Here is a 24,692-nt window from a genome sequence, read left to right as displayed (position 1 = left end):
TACAAGGGCAAATATTTTAGAGCACAACAATATTAAAAGAGTTAATTTTAACTATCAATAACTATTTTATAGTATAAAAACTACGACATGAACCAGTCTCTTAACTCGTGACGACTGATCCAATGGGATGTAATTTACAAAATGAAATTTTACTCTATCACCTTTGTGTTTTCGAGAGTGATTTCCCTTGCCTCGTTGCTGAGCGACTTCGACGCACTTATCATTGACATCTTCAAGATCACTCGCAAAACAGTTGAAAAGCCTTATATTTATGCTTTAGAATGAACCCATAACACTTCCAAGGTTTATCTCTCTATCTTTTAATTTCTGCAGCTCATTTCTGTATTGATTACAAGGGGCAGGTGTGCATATGCCCATTCCAGTGCATGGCAGTACAGTACAGTATAGAATTCTCCACTGGTTTTCTTCTTTTTCTTTTGCTATTTGATTTTTGTATTGTTCACCCTTGTATAAATCCTTTTAAGGATTGTAAAGAACGTGTTTCACAGGGTTGTGTACGTTTGATCTTGTTAACGTCTGAACTAGTATAAAGGAATGTAAACATAAGAAATCTAAGTTCCACCTTGTGTTTTTATATAATGTCGATGTGGTCATGCAAGAGCATTTACTCATCTTAAGTTAAATATTAATTGTTGTTCTAAAATTTATATATAGCTTAAACAAATTTTATTCACTCCTGATTATTGAATGCTTTGCACTCTAAATGTTATCAAGAAACGTCCGTGCAAAATATTTTGATCCCTATGGACTATTATACTAGTGACCAGTTACTAAACTGGGTGAACAAAGGAGCAACTTTGGACTAATCATCATAATAGTGTATAATTTAAATTTTATTTTTCAACTTGCGTAGCTTTCATTGTGACTATGCAGAGTGCGACATTCAATCTAGTTTTTATTGGATCATAATTTTAGGTTGACCAATTCCAAAAATGTCCACATATTTTAACATAGAGTTTTATCATCTGTTTATTGAGGCAAATAAATAATGACCTTCCAAATGAACATTGATGTAGGAGGATACAAATAAAGTGATTAATCACCATTAGATATGTATAATTAAATTCTCAAACAAGGCACCCACTATTGAAATATTTTGGTATTGAACACATAATGACCTCTATGTAATGTAGACATAGAAAACTGACTATATTGGACAAGGTCAACCTAACAGTGTGATCCAGTACAAACTGGATTGAATGTTGCATCTTACGTTGTCACATGAAAGCAGAATTTGTTGAAAACAAATTTGTACTACCCTATTTTTTGTTATGATAGGCCCAACAACCTCTTTTTTTTAAAACCCAGTTTAGTACATGGCTACCATTGTAAACTCTGAAGTTTTCTGATGACATTTAAGGTGCAAAGCATCAGCAATAAGGATTGAGTAACCTTTTACTAAACTACTGATATTTTAGTTTTTATTTAACAATTAATATTTAATTTAATTTAAATAAATATGCATGGATGTTATATGACAATGCTGATAGCTTTGATGTTGGACTTTTGGTTGTAGCAAATAATTAGACCCATTGTCACACTGTGTGTCTGCCATTTGAAACTTTTAAAAATGTGCCTTTTAATTGGACAAGACCCACATCAATCTATTTATGCCTTTATTGTAGTGCAAACCCTTACACAGGATGAAATCCCTATTAAGCCAGCAAAACATACACTTGAACATTGTGTTCCATCACTGATAATTGACAAGGTAGACCACAATTGTCTAATCCATAGTAAAGAGCAGAATTATCACTGTATAATTCTAACTTAATAATGTTATCTTTATTTTTTAGAATTTTCTGTCATCTTCTGAAACTGCACAGTCATTTATTTAAGACAGTGATTGGTTGTTATATAATGGCTTTTGTAATTAAGAAATAAAATGCATATTACATTGTGGAAAAATTGTTTCTTTTCCAATCTGAATTCATTGCCTCAAGTAAAACACACACACACACACACACAGACACACATACATATATGTACTTTAATTTATAGATTTGTGTATTTTTTCCATAAAAAAATGTATGGGAATTAAAATCAACTCATGTGACAAATCACACACTCACAAGGACATTTCAGATATGGGTAGTATTTTTTAAAATAAAAAATAATTGCTAAATCATTACAGGATAGTGCATTCTGGGATGCTATAATTAGACATATACTGTTATGCACAAGACCAACACTTTAAAAAAAGTTACCCAATTCATTATTTCAATTTTTTTAACATTTTAATACACCCACCCAAACATCAGTAGACATGTCTAACTTTCAGTAGAAAGCCTGAAAAAATTCAGTTTCATCACTTATTTGGTGAGGACTATAACTGTTCTAAACCTAAAATGCATGCAAATGCATCAGAATTGTTATCCCACAACATTGTGATATTTTACATTCTTATCACACACCACTGAGATATTTCACACTGTTATTCCACACTGTTTTGATATTTCACATTTCTTTCATCCACAAGAATTCCACAGTACATCTGTCTCATCATTCAGATCATGATACTTGTGTACTTTTGTCTGAAATATTCATATAATGCAGATATGTTGATTTAAACGTTTTATGTAATTTAGATAAATGTTCATGGTTACAAGTATGGGTTATATGGAAATGCTAAAATAATCATTAGTTACCAGCTAATGCTTTAATTTCTTTATATCATTTCTGTTCATGTAATTTTGATTACAAACCCTGTGACTACCTTTTCAGAAATGTGAAATATTGTGTTTGCATAACAATAAATGTAAATAGAGACCAATTGTTATGGTACTATCTGCAGCATCTACATATATGTATACAGACAAGCATAATATACATTTATATTCCTTATATATAGATATAAAGATTTGTTCCCTCAGGCAAGTTATGTTTCACAAGGGCTAAGCCTGGGCCTAACATATGAGGGATTATGATTTCATTAGGAATATAAAAAATTAGCTTGACGAGGATTCCCTCTCCAATGACATTCTCAGTGCAAGTCACTGACACTGTTACTTTTGATGAAGTATAATAAATGATTTCTGATTGTATGATAAATATACTTTACTCTTTTAGTTTCAAGAAAACATTCAGTTGTTTGCCTGTTTCAGGATTTCGTGGCAAGTCCTTGATTGACAGAACACGTATTTAGAAGCAGTAATAAAGAATCTTGATATTCAGAATCAGAATGTCACTCGATTTAGCAGATCTGTATCGAGTGTCTGGAACAGACAAGGTGCAGGATCTGGATATTGACCTGCGGAAAGATTTGGATGAGCTAAAGGCAGAGATTGAGGAGAATGAGATGGTCCATCAAATCCCACATAAACCCATCAGGTATATTTCTGTTTGTGCTATATACTACCACATACTTACACACATTTCGGAAAGATATTCACAAGAATATCCCAGAGTGTGGTGAAAACTTTGGCAATTGCAGCATATGGAGTTAGCTCATTATCCACACTTTTTAGAGGGATTTTATCCCTGATACACTATTAAACCCACAAAAATAAATATGTTATGGATTGTACAGGGATTTTAAAATGGTCTTCAGGGGCCAAAAAATACAACCTGTCCTTGTTAGAATATTTCAAAACTATGCACACTGATTCAAGTTCCCAACTATAACATTGCACTAATTACAATTTTTATTTATTTTGTCTTTTTCACCACAATTATTGAGCCAAGGTTCCTTTTTATTTACTTTAAAATATCTCTAAAATAACATTTAGACTTTGGAATGTAATAATTGCCTTCTTTTGTTGTAGTTCTGTGCCACTTCCAAAGGATGCAGAGTATTTTATGAAAGAGAGAAAGCTTGTAATTGACAGAGTATTGCAGGTAAATATAAAAGCAGTAGAAAAGAAAAACAACCAGAATGATTTAACTTTATTTATTTTATGCTGATTGTACAACAGGTAGTCATAACTTATACAAGTGTTTTATAGCTCTCACTTGGGTGTTATATGGTTTTTCTTGGTGGAGGAAACTGGAGAATTTGGATTAAACCAATATTAAATCAAACCTGGGACTGCAAAGGTACAAAGTAAGTGCCTTACTGCTGCACTATCCAGGCCCAAGAACAATCCCTGATTGTTAAGAATTGTGTTCTTAAAGCAAGCCTGAGAAAATCTTCTGTAAGACAAAAATAGGCAGAAACAACACTTTTTACTGGTAAGTGAGTTTCATTCATTTTTGTTAATAATGTAAAGGATGAAAATGTTTGGGAAAGGTAGGAATGTTAATGTAATGACAAACCTGCTAGAGTGATCACTACTGTACTGTATTCATGTTCAGAAAGTCCCTTTGATGCATGATTGATATAGTACTTAAAGGTCACTGGCTGATTAAAGCTATATTTGTACACCTACTGATGAATACTTTAGAAAGGTTTGACTGTACAACATATAGCCCAGGCCTGGAGATTATATAACCTGACTTTGGGTTTGAGACTGTGTGTCAACCACTCACAAAGTAATTGTTGCTCTTGAAAACTCTCTTAAAACTGGCTAAAAAATGTGAGAACTCAATCTCAGCTTGAAACTCAGTTGTTATGATCTCCATGTGTAATTAATCTATCTGTGATTTTCGTAGTCTCTGTTGAAACAAATTAGCATGCTGGGCATTAGCTGCAGCAAGTAATTAGATACGGCTCCTAAATTACAAAAAATTCAGACTTCACTCAACATTCTGATGTCTGATTGGTTAGTGATTTGATGTTAGATGATCAGACATCAAAATTCAGACATTTGATTGGTCAGTGATTTTGATACTTGCAAATCAGACAACAGAACTGAGAAACTTGATTGGTCAGTGATCTGATATTTGCCATCAGACATCGATAATTCATGCATTTGAGTGGTCAATGATTGGATATTTGCAGTGAAATGGCAGTAATGAGACATTTGATTGGTTAGTAATTTGGTGTGAGCCAGTCAGACATCAGAATTCAGACATATGATTGTTTACAGATTTGATGTTAGCCAATTAGATTAGATTTAAGACATCTGATTGGTCAGGATTTGATATTTTCCAATAAAACATCACAATTTCAAGTTGAGTTTGAAAGTAGGTATGTATCAGTTTTGATTTTCATTGATAATGTACTTTGCACTTAAGTCCATGCTGAAACATGCTTTTATATACAGTGATTATTAGAATCTGCCTAAAAAACACAAATGTTATCACTGAAATCACATGATGAAAAAATGTGTTTTGTACAATAGCATGTTTTCATTAATAATTTCTGTTTTGGACAGTTTTTTTTATAGACTCTTGTTTGGGATTCTTTTAGTATTAGGTTGCATGATTTCGGTCACACCGTAACAAAACATTCTGTAAATACACAAGTTTATGTTTTTGTAATTTCAGTTGTTCTTTTGAGTCTTGATAATGGGATCCATACATTTTGAGGCCAGTGTTTCTGACTTGCTACACTATGTTTTGTGAAGTTCACTGATCTTCTATATTTGGGATGTTTGTTATTCTATATATATATATATATATATATATATATATATATATATATATATATATATATATATATATATATTACATGATTTAGGTTAGTGAGGCTCACCATCTGAACATGCATGCTGAAATATTAAGAGAAGAAATGCTGATTGCTGAGGAATTTGAATACACTACCAATAGTCTTCCTCTGCTCTTACACCAGGTGAGGTGCACCACATAGTATTCTAGATACAATGCTGTAACACTAGTCACCACATAGTATTCTAGATAGAATGCTGTAACACTAGTCACCACATAGTATTCTAGATAGAATGATGTAACACTAGTCACCACATAGTATTCTAGATACAATGATGTAACACTAGTCACCACATAGTATTCTAGATACAATGCTGTAACACTAGTCACCACATAGTATTCTAGATACAATGATGTAACACTAGTCACCACATAGTATTCCAGATACAGTGCTGTAACACTAGTCACCACATAGTATTCTAGATACAATGTTGTAACACTAGTCACCACATAGTATTCTAGATACAATGCTGTAACACTAGTCACCACATAGTATTCTAGATACAATGCTGTAACACTAGTCACCACATAGTATTCTAGATACAATGCTGTAACACTAGTCACCACATAGCATTCTAGATACAATGCTGTAACACTAGTCACCACATAGTATTCTAGATACAATGCTGTAACACTAGTCACCATATAGTATTCTAGATACAATGCTGTAACACTAGTCACCACATAGTATTCTAGATACAATACTGTAACACTAGTCACCATATAGTATTCTAGATACAATGCTGTAACACTAGTCACCACAGTATTCTAGATACAATGATGTAACACTAGTCACCACATAGTATTCCAGATACAGTGCTGTAACACTAGTCACCACATAGTATTCTAGATACAATGCTGTAACACTGGTGCATCACATATAGACCTCTGTACACTGGTGAGGTTCAATTAATAGAACTCTAGATACATGTACTCTGTTCTTATACCAACTGAGTTGCACTATGTAAACCTCTAGAGACATGCACTCTGTTTTTATACCAGGTGAGGTGAACTGCATAGACTTATAGAGACATGTACTGTTTTTATACCAACTGAGTTGCACTACATAAACCTCTAGATACATGTACTAATTTTATACCAGGTGAGGCAATATCTGAATAAACCTCTAGAAACATGTACTCATTTTATACCAGATGAGGTTAACTGCATAGACCTCTAGATACATGTACTCTGTTTTTATACCAGGTGAGGTTAACTGCATAGACCTCTTGATACATGTACTCTGATTGTATACCAGGTGAGGTGAACTGCGTAGACCTCTAGATCCATGTACTCTGATTTTATACCAGGTGAGGTGAACTACATAGACCTCTAGATAAATGTACTCTGATTTTATAACAGATGAGGTTAATTGCATAGACCTCTAGATGCATGTACTCTGTATTTATACCAGGTGAGGTGCATTACACAGACATCATTTGCATATATGGGGGATATTCTGATGGTCCATATGAAGAAACAGTCTATCAAAGTTTTAACTGTATAATAATCATTTTACTGTGCAAGAATTGTTCTGTACCTACACCAGTATTTTACTTTATAAAGCATGTTATGTACCTAAACTGATATTTTACTGTACAGTTATGCTATGTACATCCACCAATATTTTATTGTACACAATATGTTCTGTACATACCCTAGTATTTTACTATAAAATGCATGTTTATCTACCTGCCTAAAGATTTTTCTGTATACAGCTTGTGTCATACCTAATAACACTTTATTGAACAGAGCAAGTTTACAAACCTACAACCTTTTACTATAAGCAGCATATTTACCTACTGTTATGACTATGTGGTCTTGAAATAGGTAATAAGAATGTGCAAAATTCCAAAAATGTATGTAATTGAAAATAAATATAATTTATTTCCCTGAAATACAAAGTGAAAGAATTAAAAATAACTTACATTACAGTGAATGAAATCCTAAAGTCTTAAATGCTCTATCAATTCCAAAAGTATAGATTAATTCAAATGAGTTCCAAAGGTACTCGAAATGATGCCACATAGTGTACTGATGCATCAACAATAAAGAAGAATCATTATGATATAATCCAGAAATGTCTTTAAATGAGTTCACAGTAATTCCAAAACAACTAGCAAATATCTTAATAGTCTTTAAGTGAATTCACAATATTTCTGTGACAGCTGTTATTTCAGTTAATCTGAATATTGCACAAACAGTAATTTTAACAAATGATTAAATTAAATAAATGAACTAGTCATGTCAATATAACTTAATACCTTCCAAGACTGGTAGTACTAATAAGAATGCATAATTCTATTAATTCCCTTATACACAAAGAGTTAAGTCATCATATTCCTTCCAGAATAAATTCATCTAGTAAACAAGATCAGATGTTAACCAATCAGAAATTAGGTAAGCCTGGCCTTTTAAAAACTCATGTCCTTGTTGGATCACATGATGTTTACTTCAACAATAGTGCAATACAACCTTGGAACTTTACTAATAAAAATCTATGCACCTGAAACATGACTTATCTTACATTGTGAACTTATGATTGATATGAAATTTAGTATTTAAAATATCATTAACTAAACGACCCTTACAAACTATAATCATGAATGAAAAAATTACAATAACTTTTATTGTTATTTGGTCTGGTTTTCCCAAAATTTTCAACATCATACAGCAACTTAAAATCCCCTTGGTTTATTATATTTGCTTATGATCTCTACATCTGTAACAAATGTTATTATAACATATTTCTAAACTGAAATCAGTGTGTGTTACATGTGTTTATCATGCATGTATGAATATGCACCATGTGAGTTTGGTTTCTCATTGCCTTACCTTGCAATACATTTATTAGTGTTATCATTTGTTGACAGTATTTCATTGACCGCATCCACCAGCTAGTACAGAGTAAGTTCCTTCATATGCTGAGGTGGAAGAGGTTCTGTGAGCACACTAGCACCATAGAGGTTCTCTACACTCACTACCAAAAGAGACTCAGGTACATCCTCATACAGGTAGTAAATGCAGTGTGTGTGTGTGTGTGTGTTTGTGTTTATATATCAGAAGAAAACCAATTAACATTTCTGTGTGATAATAATACTTTTTTTATAAGACTTGTGTTAATGTTATTAAGCATTGTAGAATCAAGAGGTAGCACATTGCACTCGGTTTGGTGTATAATTTGAATTTATATATATATGCATATGGCCACACTGTATGTATGCTTGTGATTCCATTCAAAGCATCTTTAGTCAAGTTTGATTAACTAAAATGATTCTCATAATCTGGATATTATTCACTTCTGAATGAAAGAAATAGTGTGAATTATCATTGTGTCTGTTTTTAGTAGATATCAATTAATGGGTCAGACTATTCAGACTGATTCAGAAAGCTGTATTCATCAAGCCTCTGGGAGCAGTTGTCAATCATTATATTAAACTTCTACTTGTATTTTTGAGTAAACAAAAAACATTCTTAGTAGTCAAACATAGACTTCACTTTATTAAATCTGCTACAGGAAAGAACTGCTTCTAGATTATCTCGGCCACAGAGATACTCCAGAGCACCCTGATTCAAGTACTACATTAGAATTGGATCTAGACAGACAAGCACTATGCCATTCAAGTACTACATTAGAATTAGATCTAGACAGACAAACACTATGTCATTCAAGAACTACATTAGAATTGGATCTAGACAGACAAGCACTGTCATTCATGAACTACATTATAAGTGGAACTAGACAGACAAGCACTATGCCATTCAAGTACTACATTAGAATTGGATCTAGACAGACAAGCACTATGTCATTCATGAACTACATTATAAGTGGAACTAGACAGACAAGCACTATGCCATTCAAGTACTACATTAGAATTGGATCTAGACAGACAAGCACTATGTCATTCATGAACTACATTATAAGTGGAACTAGACAGACAAGCACTATGCCATTCAAGTACTACATTCGAATTGGATCTAGACAGACAAGCACTATGTCATTCATGAACTACATTATAAGTGGAACTAGACAGACAAGCACTATGCCATTCAAGTACTACATTAGAGATAGAACTAGACAGTTAGACACTATGTCATTAAGTACTACATTCGAACTGGAACTAGACAATCTTCTTGCAAACAAGCACTATGTCATTCAAGTAGTACATTAGAATTGGAACTAGGCTATCTAGTTGCAAACAAGTGCTATGTCATGCAACTACTACATTAGAATTGGAACTAGGCTATCTTGTTGCAAACAAGTACTATGTCATTCAAGTAGTATATTAGAATTGGAACTAGGCTATCTCGTTGCAGACAAGTACTGTGTAATTCAGGTACTACATTCGAATTGGAACTTGACTGTCTTGTTGCAAACAAGTGCTATGTCATTCAAGTACTACATTAGAATTGAAACTAGGCTATCTTGTTGCAAACAAGTGCTATGTCATTCAAGTTCTACATTAGAATTGAAACTAAGCTATCTTTTTGCAAACAAGTACTATGTCATTCATATTCTACATTAGAATTGGAACTTCGCTATCATACAACCACTATACCATACAAGCACTACATTGGAATTTAAACTAGAATATCTTGTTGCAAACAAGCACTATGTCATTCAAGTACTACATTAGAATTGGAACTAGGCTATCTCGTTACAAACAAGTGCTATGTCATTCAAGTTCTACATTAGAATTGGAACTAGGCTATCTTGTTGCAAACAAGTGCTATGTCATTTAAGTTCTACATTAGAATTGGAACTAGGCTATCTTGTTGCAAACAAGTGCTATGTCATTCAAGTTCTACATTAGAATTGAAACTAGGCTATCTTGTTGCAAACAAGTGCTATGTCATTTAAGTTCTACATTAGAATTGGAACTAGGCTATCTTGTTGCAAACAAGTACTGTGTTATTCATATTCTACATTAGAATTGGAAGTTCGCTATCATACAACCACTATACCATACAAGCACTACATTGGAATTGAAACTAGACTATCTTGTTGCAAACAAGCACTATGTCTTTTAAGCACTACATTAGAATTTAAACTAGGCTATCATACAACCACTATACCATACAAGCACTACATTGGAATTGAAACTAGACTATCTTGTTGCAAACAAGCACTATGTCATTCAAGCACTACATTAGAATTTAAACTAGGCTATCTTGTTGCAAACAAGTGCTATGTTATTCAAGTTCTACATTAGAATTTAAACTAGAATATCTTGTTGCAAACAAGCACTATGTCATACAAACACTACATTGGAATTGAAACTAGACTATCTTGTTGCAAACAGGCACTATGTCATTCAAGTGCTACATTGAAACTAGACTATCTTGTTGCAAACAGGCACTATGTCATGCAAGTACTACATTAGAATTGAAACTAGGCTATCTTGTTGCAAACAAGTGCTATGTCATTCAAGTTCTACATTAGAATTGAAACTAGGCTATCTTGTTGCAAACAAGTGCTTATTTTAATTATGTCATTCAAGTTCTACATTAGAACTGAAAGAATATCTTGTTGCAAACAAGCACTATGTCATGCAAGTACTACATTAGAATTGGAACTAGGCTATCTAGTTGCAAACAAGTGCTATGTCATTCAGGTTCTACATTAGAATTGGAACTAGACAGTCTTGTTGCAAACAAGTGCTATGTCATTCAAGTTCTACATTAGAACTGAAACTAGGCTATCTTGTTGCAAACGAGTGCTTATTTTAATTATGTCATTCAAGTTCTACATTAGAACTGAAAGAATATCTTGTTGCAAACAAGCACTATGTCATGCAAGTACTACATTAGAATTGGAACTAGGCTATCTAGTTGCAAACAAGTGCTATGTCATTCAAGTTCTACATTAGAATTGGAACTAGGCAATCTTGTTGCAAACAAGTGCTATGTCATTCAAGTTCTACATTAGAATTGAAACTAGGCTATCTTGTTGCAAACAAGTGCTTATTTTAATTATGTCATTCAAGTTCTACATTAGAACTGAAAGAATATCTTGTTGCAAACAAGCACTATGTCATGCAAGTACTACATTAGAATTGGAACTAGGTAATCTTGTTGCAAACAAGTGCTATGTCATTCAAGTTCTACATTAGAATTGGAACTAGGCAATCTTGTTGCAAACAAGTGCTATGTTATTCAAGTTCTACATTAGAATTGGAACTAGGCTATCATACAACCACTATATCATAGAAGCACTACATTGGAATTGAAACTAGAATATCTTGTTGCAAACAGGCACTATGTCATTCAAGTTCTACATTAGAATTGGAACTAGGCTATCATACAACCACTATATCATAGAAGCACTACATTGGAATTGAAACTAGAATATCTTGTTGCAAACAGGCACTATGTCATTCAAGTTCTACATTAGAATTGGAACTAGGCAATCTTGTTGCAAACAAGTGCTATGTCATTCAAGTTCTACATTAGAATTGGAACTAGGCTATCATACAACCACTATATCATAGAAGCACTATATTGGAATTGAAACTAGAATATCTTTTTGCAAACAGGCACTATGTCATTCATATTCTACATTAGAATTGGAACTAGGCTATCTTGTTGCATACAACCATTATGTGATACAAATACTACATGTATATATTCAAGGACCACTAGTAAAATGTTCGCCACATATATTAAAGCTGCTTAAATATTACTGGTTTGATGTTATTCAATTTCCGATCTGATCCTTGCATAATTAAAATGACAATCAGGCTGTTGCAAATAAAACAGTTTCTATTTCAGTCACATTCTGGCTGAATACAATGATTGCATACAGAGGGCTCAGAGACTGGCAGTTGCTAGAGAAGCTAGTCTTGATAACACTGATGTGGGGATGCAAGCCATCAAGTTAGATGACATGCTGATATACCTGAGATCACTTGTCTGTCATTTCCATTCCATGAAAAGATTTAACCAGTATGCAAAGGTAAGATATAGACATGGACAACACACAGTGAATTTGTCCTTGTTAGACTTGACTAATATATAATCTAGGGAGAGCCATTTAAAAGTTTTGATGTGTTACTCTTATGAGCTGAAATAAAGACAATAATTGCTCAGGGTTTAGAGGAATTAGTCAGTTTTTTTGGAGGCAGGGCTAGCAGGATGCCGACACTTTTAAACATACAAAGTTGCTTTAGGTTATTGCATTCCCAGCATCTAAGTATGACATTAAAATATTAGTAGTAGCAGTTTGGAATATATTTCTTTTCTTTACACCTCTGTTTTTCCTGAAGCAGTCCAATGTAGAAGTAACTTGATGAAAGTATTACCCAGTGCTAATATGCAAGAAGAGTATCTGTGATTCAAGAAGACAATCTTATGGCCTTGTTTTTTTGAGATGGATCCAAGGATCATTAGTTTCTCTTGTGACTCTTGTTTTGAATGTTGCTATCACTTGGATTGTTTCTTGCAGGTGCTGCAGTGGATCCCAGTACTACACAAAACAGTCATTGCTCCTGACAAGGAAACCCAAGAACAGGTATGGCTGTTGCAAAATGAGCAAAGGGATCTATAACCTTGCAGCTAGCTGTGAGTTAACAAAAGATCTCCTTTTTATTAAGTGTACCATATTTATTGGTATATTACAATATGTACTTTGCAATGAACAGCATCTTGGATCAGTCTTTGCATGGTGCACAGGTAGATCAGAATGTATGATGTTTGTTTTACTTGTGATATTAAGGAAACAATTTAGACCTTAAGATTTTCATGTGAATAATGTGCTTCAGAGCTGGGTCTATACTGTCCACAGTTTTATGCATGTAACTCACCTGAGTAAAATGCAATATTATGCAGAGAGCTATCAAATCCCATCCATGCAGATCACATCAGATTTATTTGCCAAATTTCAGCCCTGGCAGACCATGTCAAGTTTTTATTACCTTCCAAACCTTGTGGCCATGTTTAATTTTTTTCAAATCCAGGCCAAACATGTTGCTTCAGATTTTTATATAATCCTAGTCCTTCAGGCTGCTTCATATATTATTGATCAGATCTGAGCCTTGAAGAACACAGTTTTAGCAAATCCTAGTCCTGCAGGCCATTTCATATTTTTTGGTGTATCATGGTTTTACATGCCTCTTTAGATTTCTGTCAGATTCAGACTCTGCTGACCACTTAAGATTTGTGTAAGAAACCAACCCTGCAGGCCACTTCAGATTTTTTTCAGATTCAAACCATTTTGACCACTTCAGAGTTGTTTAAGAATCCAACCTTGCAGGCTTCTTCATATTTTTGTCAAATTCCAAACAAGATAACCAGGATTTATAACATAACACTTTTGATGGTGACATAAATACAATGTTTGTTGATGAATGACTTGAATAGAAAATGAATTATGATTAATACTTGTAAGATCCAAATATTGGACAAATTGACACAATCCGCATGAACCTAATAATGTAACAAATGTGAATACAAGTAAATGACCTTACACAGTACAAGGACAAAGGTTAATGATTCACGGTAATTTCACACAACGAAGAAAATGATGTGTTTTAATCAAATAGTAAAAATGAGGTACTTTACTCAAATAGCAAAATGTATTCACTCTAATAGTGAGAAATGAGGTACTTTACTCAAATAGCAAATTGATGAAAAATTGTGACAGATATCATACAATACACCTTTACAGTCCCAAAACACTGGGTATAACTAACAAACCCCAAAATTATCCCACAGCTAAAAGATTACATGTATGGAGTTACGCAAAACACTCCATCACTAGAATACCTGGCTACCAGTCACACTGGTCAATCAAGCAGTCAGCATTACAGGTAGTCACTGACCACCATTCAATTCCTTGGTCAATCAAGCAATCAGCACCCTCCAATCAGTCAGCAATGCCCGATTACCTGTTACTCAACCAGCTACACACTGTTCAGTCAGCTGCAAGGCTGTCATTCAACCAGCTCCATCAAAACCTCCATCAGCAGCACCTCAGACCTCATGGTCAACTTCTATGGTCAGATCTACAGCTGGTACATCAACCCAGGCCACCATGGATCAGCACCGCAGCTGCCATGATCATCACTGATCACCATGGTCAGCTCTAATCAACTGAAAATAAATCTAATACCATGCACTAAGAATGACATGGGCATATACGATAACATTTAATGACATTATATACAGTAAGCTATGCAAATTACATTATTGACATAACATTATAAAGCAATAAATGGGTTCAGAAGTGAACCTACCTATGTCCGATAAGAATCCTATTTTACTAAACATTTCTCAATAAAATGCAACTTTATTGCTAATATTATAGATCTCCTGTTAAGTCACATACAAGAATAGAAAATATTTGCATTATACCATGCAAGCTGGAGTTACATAGAAAATAGAGAAAACTAAATGTGGGAGTACAATAGTTATAACCTGTAATTGGCCAGTGACATGTAATGTTATGGGCGTGTTTAATAAATAACTCACATACCTCTACAGCTGAAGATGCAAGTCCTTAAGTAGACTGCTCACTGAAAAGACGTTTCCATAGTGTAATGATTTCAAATAATGGTAAGGTATTTATACACAATGTAGCCCTACATATCTGTGCCCTTGATGAATATTGCTTTTTCCCATCAAAAGCACTTCACACATGAGGCATAGGATGAACTGGATTCACTGTTTTGAAATATTGTACAATATACATGGAATCACCCTTGGGTATTGCTGTAAACAAAAAACAAAACCTGAGTACATGTATTAATAAACAAAGGGATTTATACATTTCCATGACAGCAGGCTGCTCCAGAATTTTGTTAAATCTAGTCCCTACTAGCCACCTCAGATTTCAGTCAGATTCCATGCTTGAATGCCATTTCAAATTTTTGTCAAATCCTTGCACTAGAAGCCTCTTATGATTTTTGTCAAATCCTAGTCCAACAGCCACTGAATATTTTATCAAATTCCACCCCAGCAGTCAACTTCAGAATTTGTCAATTTATTTTATAAAGGAAGTTATGGAAATTGATAACATAAATGAAGTTATATGAAATATACTGGAAAAGTTGTTAACAGTTTATTTCTATATTTTTGTTACATCAGTTTTGCATAAGTTCATGTCAGTCCCTAGAGAATAAAGGAGTTGCATCCCTATTAAATCATAAAATTCACATTCAAACCAGAAATGGGAAAAAATTGCTTAATCAGTTAAACATTATTAGGAAAATTAAAATAAGCAAGAGGATTAAAAATCCAGTTTGTTATAAATTTAGGATTTTTTGGACATTACAATTGTATGTAAATTAGTATGGTTTTTTTCATAACTTATTGACTAATAGGTCTATTTACAATTATTTCCAGGTTTTTTTAAACCTCTAACTGATTTTAAAAATATGCATCACTAATAGTGATTTTTGTAAAAACATTTCATAGTAAATGAAACATGGGCAGTCTTTTAAAGAGAGAATACTGTTGATCATTCCATGATTTCACCAAACTATTATGCCTGAATTTTTTAGGCAGAGATAGTTGACTCAGCCAGTGATTATCGACTAAAAGGGGATGCTTGCTTATTTTCTGTAGGAAGAACTCACTCCTGGGTCAAGAATGTCTTCAAGGTATCAGGATGACGTAGGAGGATTCCAGCGACCCAAATCTGGGATATCTCGACCCAGTTCTGGTATTTCCCCAACTACTCAGTCACCGATACCACAGCCTCCACCTATCAATCCTACTCTCCTCTCAACCACACCATTGCCTTCATCAGCCTTGTCATATGCAGCAGCAGCTTGTGGTGAGTTATGTCTTAATAAACACACAAAATTGGTTTTTATATTGGTCTCATAACTCCTTACCTTGAATAATGTTTATCATCCTGAGACAAAACAATTAGTAACAGACATTAGCTATATCACAGAATATTGAAAAGCCTTCTCATGTACTGTCTTTACTCACTTATAAGATGAATTTTAATAGCAAACTGCACAGACCCAAATCTGCCATGATTGCATAATGTACCAGCAGATCTGGGTCTCTGTAGTTTGTTAAAAGTAGTCAGTAGAACAAACAAGATAGACCATAATCAGCTGAGACATAATGCTATGGCTGATCAGGGTCTATGTCGTTTGCATTTTGACTTGACTTATAAGCTGAGATATATGTAGTAGTTGATTAAAAGAAAAACTCATATCTGGGTTCATTGGATATAAGATTGTTTTCACTAGTTGAATGATTCCACATGTTATAATCGACCAGTGACATGTATGTTATGGACAAGTTTCACAAATCTTGTAATCAGCCAGTGACATGCAATGTTATGGATGTTATGGATGTTTTTCATAAATCTTGTAATCGACCAGTGACATGTAATGTTATGGATGTGTTTAAAAAATTTTGTAATCAGCAAGTGACATGCAATGTTATGGATGTGTTTCATAAATCTTGTAATCAACCAGTGACATGTAATGTTATGGACATGTTTACAAAATCTTGTAATCAGCAAATGACATGTAATGTTATGGATGTTATGGATGTGTTTCATAAATCTTGTAATCGACCAGTGACATGTACTGTTATGGACATGTTTACAAAATCTTGTAATCAGCAAGTGACATGCAATGTTATGGGGGGCCCCGAGTGGCCGAGTGGTCTAAAGCGCTCTTCGTTATGGATCACTGCCATCTCACCTCTGTCTGCGGCGGTTCGAGTCTAAGATTCAGCCAATGTGGGCATGTGAGAAAGCTTGCCAGTAGCTTCTCGTGGGTCGGTGGTTCTTTCCGGGGTTTTCCGGGTTCTTCCTCCACCATTAATACTGGCCGCCATGTATAGCCTATCGTGCTGAAAAATGGCGTTAACCCCACAACAACAACAACAGCAATGTTATGGATATTATGGATGTGTTTCCTAAATCTTGTAATCGACCAGTGACATGCACTGTTATGGACATGTTTACAAAATCTTATAATCAGCCAGTGACATGCAATGTTATGGATGTGTTTACAAAATCTTGTAATCGACCTGTGACATGTATGTTATGGATGTGTTTGACAAAAGTTTTAAACAATGAACACCTACACATGATCCTCTGTTTGTACAATTTGATGTAGTCCTCATCTATGTTGTGTTTTTTTCTTCAAATAATATTTTTCTTCAAAACATTCCTTCAAGATGAAACACTCCTAAGTCTTTTGTCAATTTCGATTTGCAATGATTTAATCTTGTGTAAGTTTGGAATGTACAATAACTTAATCTTGTGTCATTTTGGAATGTACAATAATTTAATCTTGCTCAGCTGCATTCTCTTGTCATGAAAATTCACAGATCAATTAATGATATGTAATATCTGTCCATGTATTTACCTATTTCAGCAGTTAGACTTATTTCAGTTTAGAGGTGTGCAAATTTCACTTGTTTTATTATGTTTAATTTAGCCTTTTAGAGGAGTCTGCTTGCTTGTCAGATTATTGAGTCAAAAAAATAAATATGTCATATGAACTAAGCAGCAGAATGTTTATTTAGTTATTGTCTGGTTAAACAACTATGCATAAAACTAACTTTCCTGATACAGTGTTCCAATCATATCAAAGATCCCCATAATAGCTTTGTCCCTCATTAAGCTCAATCCATGATACAACATTACAATCCCTCATACAACTCAAACCATCATACACCAGTCCCTCATACAACTCAACCCATCATACACCAGTCCCTCATACAACTCAAACCATCATACACCAGTCCCTCATACAACTCACACCATCATACACCAGTCCCTCATACAGCTCAACTTGTCATACAACACAGTCCTTCATACAACTCAGCCGTCATACAACACAGTCCCCATACAACTCTTTCCATCATACAACATCTAGTCCCTAATACAACTCAGCCCATCCATCATACAACACATGCATGCAGCTTAGGCCATCATACAAAAATCATCAAAAATACAACATAAGCCCTTCATACAACACACTGTCCTTCATACAACTCACCCCATCATTAAACACACTATCCATCATACAGCTCAGTCAGTCATACAACATACTGTCCATCATAAAAAACAGCCCATCATGCAAAACACTATCCTTGATACAACTCGGCCCATTGTACAACATCCAGTTCCTCACACAACTCAGTTCATCCTACAACACACAGCTCATCCTACAACACAGTCCTTCATACAGCATAAAAGCACACATCACAACCCATCATACATCACAATCACTCATACACCACAACCAGTGTGCACAATTTTTGCCAGCCCATTGGTCCAGTGCCAGCTGATTTCATGACAGATTGGTGCAAAACTGAGTATCTAGTCCATCCTAAGGTGGACTTGTAACTGTAATTGAGCAGATTTAATCTATAAATTAAATATTTTTTAGTGTCAAAAGAATCACGTGAACAATAAAAAAACAATGACCTGTTTGTGATGACCACTTGAGAATAGAGAGCATATCAATCTGCTGGTGAGATGATAAGGGAGATAATTTGCATATAGTCTGTGTACAATAGATGCTATGCAGTTTCATTCAAAACTCTTCAGTGTTTTTGCAGTGTCTGATGAAAAATGCTACTCTGATTCCCAATGTGTGGAGGTATTTGGATACTTTTTGATAGATTTGTTATCCTGTATGTACCAAACATGAGTTGGACCATATACAAGAAAGGCTAATCTCTCAAAGGAAACAAACAAAGACAAAAAACAGAAATTGGATTCATGCCAAGACCCTGACAATGGTATTTGAATATTCATCTGCATTAGGATGATGTGGATGTATTTGATCTGATCTAATAAATCAGTACCTAAAATGTGAGCTTATACTGATAGGTGGATTTTTGCTTGTCTAAAAGTTTTCCTTGCTTGGTGACTGACAGCATCCACAGAATCATTCTTCCACAAGCTGAATGTCGTGGGCAGTTGTACTTTGGACACCATAGCCTCATCTTTGCAGGTCGGACCCAGTTCTATTGTGTCATTGATGATAAGTCAATGAATAGGGATCCTCATTCCCATTGTGACAGTGGTTTAGATGATACACTCTTATGGTTTCCATGAACCATGTCATAGTGAGGGAATACTGTACCTCAGAAATGACACATAAAAAGATACTTCATCAAAAAAAATCATCACATCATGCTGTGACACATTCCAAAATATGGGATGCCAGAATAAAAATACTCAAGAAAAATGTAAACCTTAGAAATAAATGGTCATATACATAGATCTTTTATGTAGAAATGATGTTATTGAAAGTTTTATTTTGCATATAAAATTATCATAAAGCCAACTAGGTTTATGCTACAAATAAATAGGATTTTACTTGGAGATGCTAGTTTAGTTCCCCTTCACATTATTGTCTCAGTTTTCAGAATTTCTGAGATGGTTTGTAACAGTTACTCTGATTGCAATAAAATAAGCATCTAACTAAAATTATGGATCATTTTAAGTACACTGTATGCAAACCAGTACATAGCAAACATTAATTTATTCAAGATCATCCAAACTAGTAAGAAACAATTTTTTTTATAAACCAGGTGGAGGTTTAGCTACAGATGAAGAGAATAAAGATATACCATTCCATGTGTGTGATTTCCAGCAACTGAAGCCACACCTAGCTTTCCTTCTAAATGTATATGGCATCAAATGTGTGAGTACATGTAATAACACAGATACATGATTTCCCTGAATTGAAGCCACACCTAGCATTCCTTCTGATAGTCTATGTACTTGAAATAGCATATGTCATTTCAAGTAACTTATGATGCCAGTGTCTATGTACTTGTAATAGTAATATATGATATTCAGTGACTTGAGCTATGCCAGTGTCTATATACTTGTAAAAGTATAAATGATTTGCAGTGACTTAAGCCATGCTCGTGTCTATGTACTTGTAATAGCAAGGACTTCATCCATACCATTCTTTCCTTCTGATAGTCTATGTACTTGAAATAGCATATGTCATTTCAAGTAACTTATGATGCCAGTGTCTATATACTTGTAATAGTAATATATGATATTCAGTGACTTGAGCTATGCCAGTGTCTATATACTTGTAATGGTATAAATGATTTGCAGTGACTTAAGCCATGCCAGTATTTTTGTACTTGTAATAGCAAGGACTTCATCCATACCATGCTTTCCTTCTGATAGTCTATGTACTTGAAATAGCATATGTCATTTCAAGTAACTTATGATGCCAGTGTCTATATACTTGTAATAGTAATATATGATATTCAGTGACTTGAGCTATGCCAGTGTCTATATACTTGTAATGGTATAAATGATTTGCAGTGACTTAAGCCATGCCAGTGTCTATGTACTTGTAATAGCAAGGACTTCATCCATACCATGCTTTCCTTCTGATAGTCTATGTACTTGAAATAGCATATGTCATTTCAAGTAACTTAAGCCATGCCAGTGTCTATATACATGTGATAGTATATATGATGTTCAGTGACTTAAGCCATGCCATTGTCTATGCACTTGTAATAGTATATACAATATTCAGTGACTTAAGCCATGCCAGTGTCTGTGCACTTGTAATAGTATATATGATTTGCAGTGACTTAAGCCATGCCAGTGTCTATGTACTTGTAATAGCAAGGACTTCATCCATACCATGCTTTCCTTCTGAATGTCTGTGTACTTGCAATATCATATAATCATGTGATCTCCAATACCTTAAGCCATATTGCCAATGCCTATGTAATTGCAATAGCATATGTGATTTCCATGGAATTAGGTCATGCCATTGTCTATGTACCTGCAACAGCATATGTGATTTCCAAGGACTTAAGCCACACTAGCAATTATGTACTTGTAGTAGCATGTATGATTTCCATGTACTAAAATCTCTTTTGAGCTTCCTTCAGTTTCTGAATGTCTGTATGCATGATCTTATAAACTACAAATATATTGATGGAACAAGAATACATCACTACAACACAAATCATAACTGGACTTGCAGAAGGTCAGACCTTATGTGCCCCTGCCACATTAAGTTTTGTAATAAGTAATAAAAGAATACACAATTTTCAGCACTGGCTCAAGTTAGTGATTTGCATAAAACTGTTCTCTTTCTTCAAATTTCCACAAACCTCTGGAAGGAAAAGGAATTTAGAACATGGACATATTCATCCCAGCTCAATCCTGGGTATTTTCTGAAATCATTTAGTCCCATGATTTAAGTGACATTAATAAAATAATTTAGTCCTATGATTTAGGTGACATTAATAAAATCATTTAGTCCTATGATGTAAGTGACTTTATTTAAATCATTTAGTCCTATGATTTAGGTGACTTTAATGAAAATCTTTAGTCCTATGATTTAGGTGACATTAATACAATAATTTAGTCCTATGATGTAAGTGACTTTAATGAAATCATTTAGTACTATGATTTAGGTGACTTTAATGAAATCATTTAGTACTATGATTTAGGTGACATTAATGAAATCATTTAGTACTATGATTTAGGTGACATTAATGAAATTATTTAGTCATTTGATTTTAGTGACTTTTATGAAATCATTTATATGATTTAGGTGACATTAATGAAATTATTTAGTCATTTGATTTTAGTGACTTTTATGAAATCATTTAGTCATTTGATTTTAGTGACTTTTCTGAAATCATTTAGTCATATGATTTAAGTGCCTTTAGTAAAATCATTTAGTTATTTGATTTTAGTGACTTTTATGAAGTCATTTAGTCATTTGATTTATGAAATCATTTAGTCATTTGATTTTAGTGACTTTAGTAAAATCTTTTACCATATATACTCGCGTATAAGCCAAAAAATTTAGGAAAAAATTAAGACCTGGAAGAAGGGGGGTCAGCTTATCTGCGGGTCAAGGTCCAAGTCTGAAATTTTTAACGCTTTTTTCCCTCAATTTTTAGTTTTTATTGTTTCTGTCAATCGCCGAAGATGAGATCACATGCCTAATGATGCCACATGGCTCATAAGATTTGCGCTCTCGTGAAGTGAAACAAATATTTTATTTCTAACTTACGTGGTAGGATAATGAATGAAAAACATGTTTTAACGTATTTACATCTATTTGACAGATGTCCATCCACCAGAAAATGCAGCCATACATGTTATTTGAGCCACGGTGGTGCGTGTATTTTTCAAAAGAACCGCCATATTATTAATCTCCAGTCCAGTATTTACCCTCAGCTAATCAGTAATCATTGAACTCTACGGTATCGTACAAATGCACGCTAGCTTATTTCAGTGTAAATATGAAAAGGATCTACGTAAAAAAAAAAAGAATTTACAATCCTGAAGGTATATACGACAAACATTTTGATCAAGAGTAGAAATACATGTACGATAGTCTTAAAGGAACAATATTGAGAGGCTCCCTAGGGGTTTGTTGCACGCACGCTTAGGAAGGGTAAATAACAGGGCAATATACGAGTCAGCGTGAATAATTGTAAAACAATATAATTTGTGGAATTTCTTTGACAGGTGTTTTAGAAGTAATCAGCAGCCACAGTTTATATACTACTGTTGTTTAGTTATTAGTAAAGCAAAGTGGTTTGTTAGTGGTTGAGTGTTGTACAATAGCTACCATATGCTTAATCTGTGGTAAATGCCTCAGGGATAATATGCAGAGATCTCGCTAGGATTTAAAACTAGGAGTCCATGACTACTGTCCTATCCGAACTGTCAATGCTAGCAGCTTTAGCACTCTTCTGAATCTCGTTACAATCTTCATTAGCGTGCCGTTTAACCCCAAAATACTTATCCAAATTACGAATGGCATTTTGTCTAAGTCTCAACATGTCTTGATTCTCATGCATTACTTATTCTGATACATTTGGAAATGAACACAGTAACGAAAGCTTAAGTTGTTTATTTGATGTACTTTTATAAATGACCACATGTACATCTCTGGGTCTTTCTGACTCTGAATTCAATGACTGTAAATATCAGTACATTCTCGCATCCGGCTGCCAGTCAAACAAAGCCTTTGATCTTGCCGCACAGCTATTGCAGCATGTTCTTTTTTATGTACTCTTATAATGGCAACATATATGTACGTCAAGGGGTCTTTCAGTCACTGAATTCTGTCATTGTAAATATCAGCATAGCTAATTAATCATCACATTTTCCCACAAAGCAGGTGGCTGAAGCAGGACTGGCAAGTCTTTGAAATTTGCCGCACACCTATAACATGCATACGGAGGACTACCGCCTCTGGGATTTTCTGGGTCCCGGATCAAAAATTGGCATCCAAATATGCATAATTAAGTGTTTCCGAGATCTCTGATAGTTTTGTTTTGTTGCACAATGCCAATGACTTTACTAATCAGATGTATTGTTTAATGAGATATGGTTGTGGACATGGTTTCTGCTCAAAGTTATAAACTGTCACAATGCTTGAATAATGTCCACGCTGAAACCAATCATATTTTGATCAATTGAATCACACTATTGGATGACCATGATGACAATGACGACGTATATGATGAAAGCACGCCCGTCACAGAAGCCGAATTTCATGAACTGTTTGGCCAGTCTGATACAGAGCCAGATTTTGAAGGATTCTAAAAGTGATAGAACTTTTATCATTCATGATTTTAGAATGAGGATTAATTAAATTTCCATTAAGACTTAACACTTTAGAATTGTTTTTATTTCAACATATAAATTAGATTTCTTACTTTCATTTTATTTAATAATGTGATTTAAATAAACGTATTCAGAACTCACTTTATGCATCTTGTGATGTACCAGTAGTCTAGAAATTATTGGTCGGCTTATACGCGGGTCATGCACTTTATAACAGTTTTACCACTTCAGTTTGAGGGGGTTGGCTTATACGCGAACAGGCTTATACACGAGTATATACGGTAGTCCTATGATTTAAGTTACTTTTATGAAATCATATAGTCCTATGATTTTAGTGTCTTTTATGAAATCATTTAGTCCTATGATGTAAGTGACTTTTATGAAATCATTGGGTCATTTGATTTTAGTGATTTTAATGGAAGTAATGATTTTTAGGATGGGTCTCAATACAGTGACCTGACCTTGACCTCTTTCAATTTAGTGATTTGTTTTATTGCCCACTGTTGATATATCTGACTCTACAACATTTCCATTTACAATTAATGTGTTTTTATCTGTA

At 34.1% G+C, this 24,692-nt stretch overlaps 1 protein-coding gene across 3 annotated transcripts in view; it reads left to right on the top strand.

The window, feature by feature from the left end:
- Positions 1-208: 208 nt before the first annotated feature.
- Positions 209-24,692, top strand: part of LOC149788455 (uncharacterized) — a 123,231-nt gene continuing 98,747 nt past the window's right edge. For all 3 annotated transcript variants that reach the window (XM_089974440.1, XM_089974439.1, XM_089974438.1), the window contains exons 1-9: positions 209-303; positions 3,126-3,351; positions 3,786-3,858; positions 5,582-5,692; positions 8,442-8,566; positions 12,340-12,523; positions 13,013-13,078; positions 16,132-16,342; positions 20,089-20,201. In XM_089974440.1, coding sequence (XP_089830566.1) covers positions 3,203-3,351; positions 3,786-3,858; positions 5,582-5,692; positions 8,442-8,566; positions 12,340-12,523; positions 13,013-13,078; positions 16,132-16,342; positions 20,089-20,201 — 1,032 coding nt within the window. In that variant the 5' untranslated portion in view covers positions 209-303; positions 3,126-3,202. The remainder of the gene's footprint in view (positions 304-3,125; positions 3,352-3,785; positions 3,859-5,581; positions 5,693-8,441; positions 8,567-12,339; positions 12,524-13,012; positions 13,079-16,131; positions 16,343-20,088; positions 20,202-24,692) is intronic.

Source organism: Sinohyriopsis cumingii, chromosome 11 (genome assembly GCF_028554795.1).
Source record: "Sinohyriopsis cumingii isolate HCF-2022 chromosome 11, ASM2855479v2, whole genome shotgun sequence".
NCBI classification, from domain to species: domain Eukaryota; kingdom Metazoa; phylum Mollusca; class Bivalvia; order Unionida; family Unionidae; genus Sinohyriopsis; species Sinohyriopsis cumingii.
Note: the sequence above shows the minus strand (reverse complement) of the source record. Positions and strands in the feature narration are given on the sequence as shown.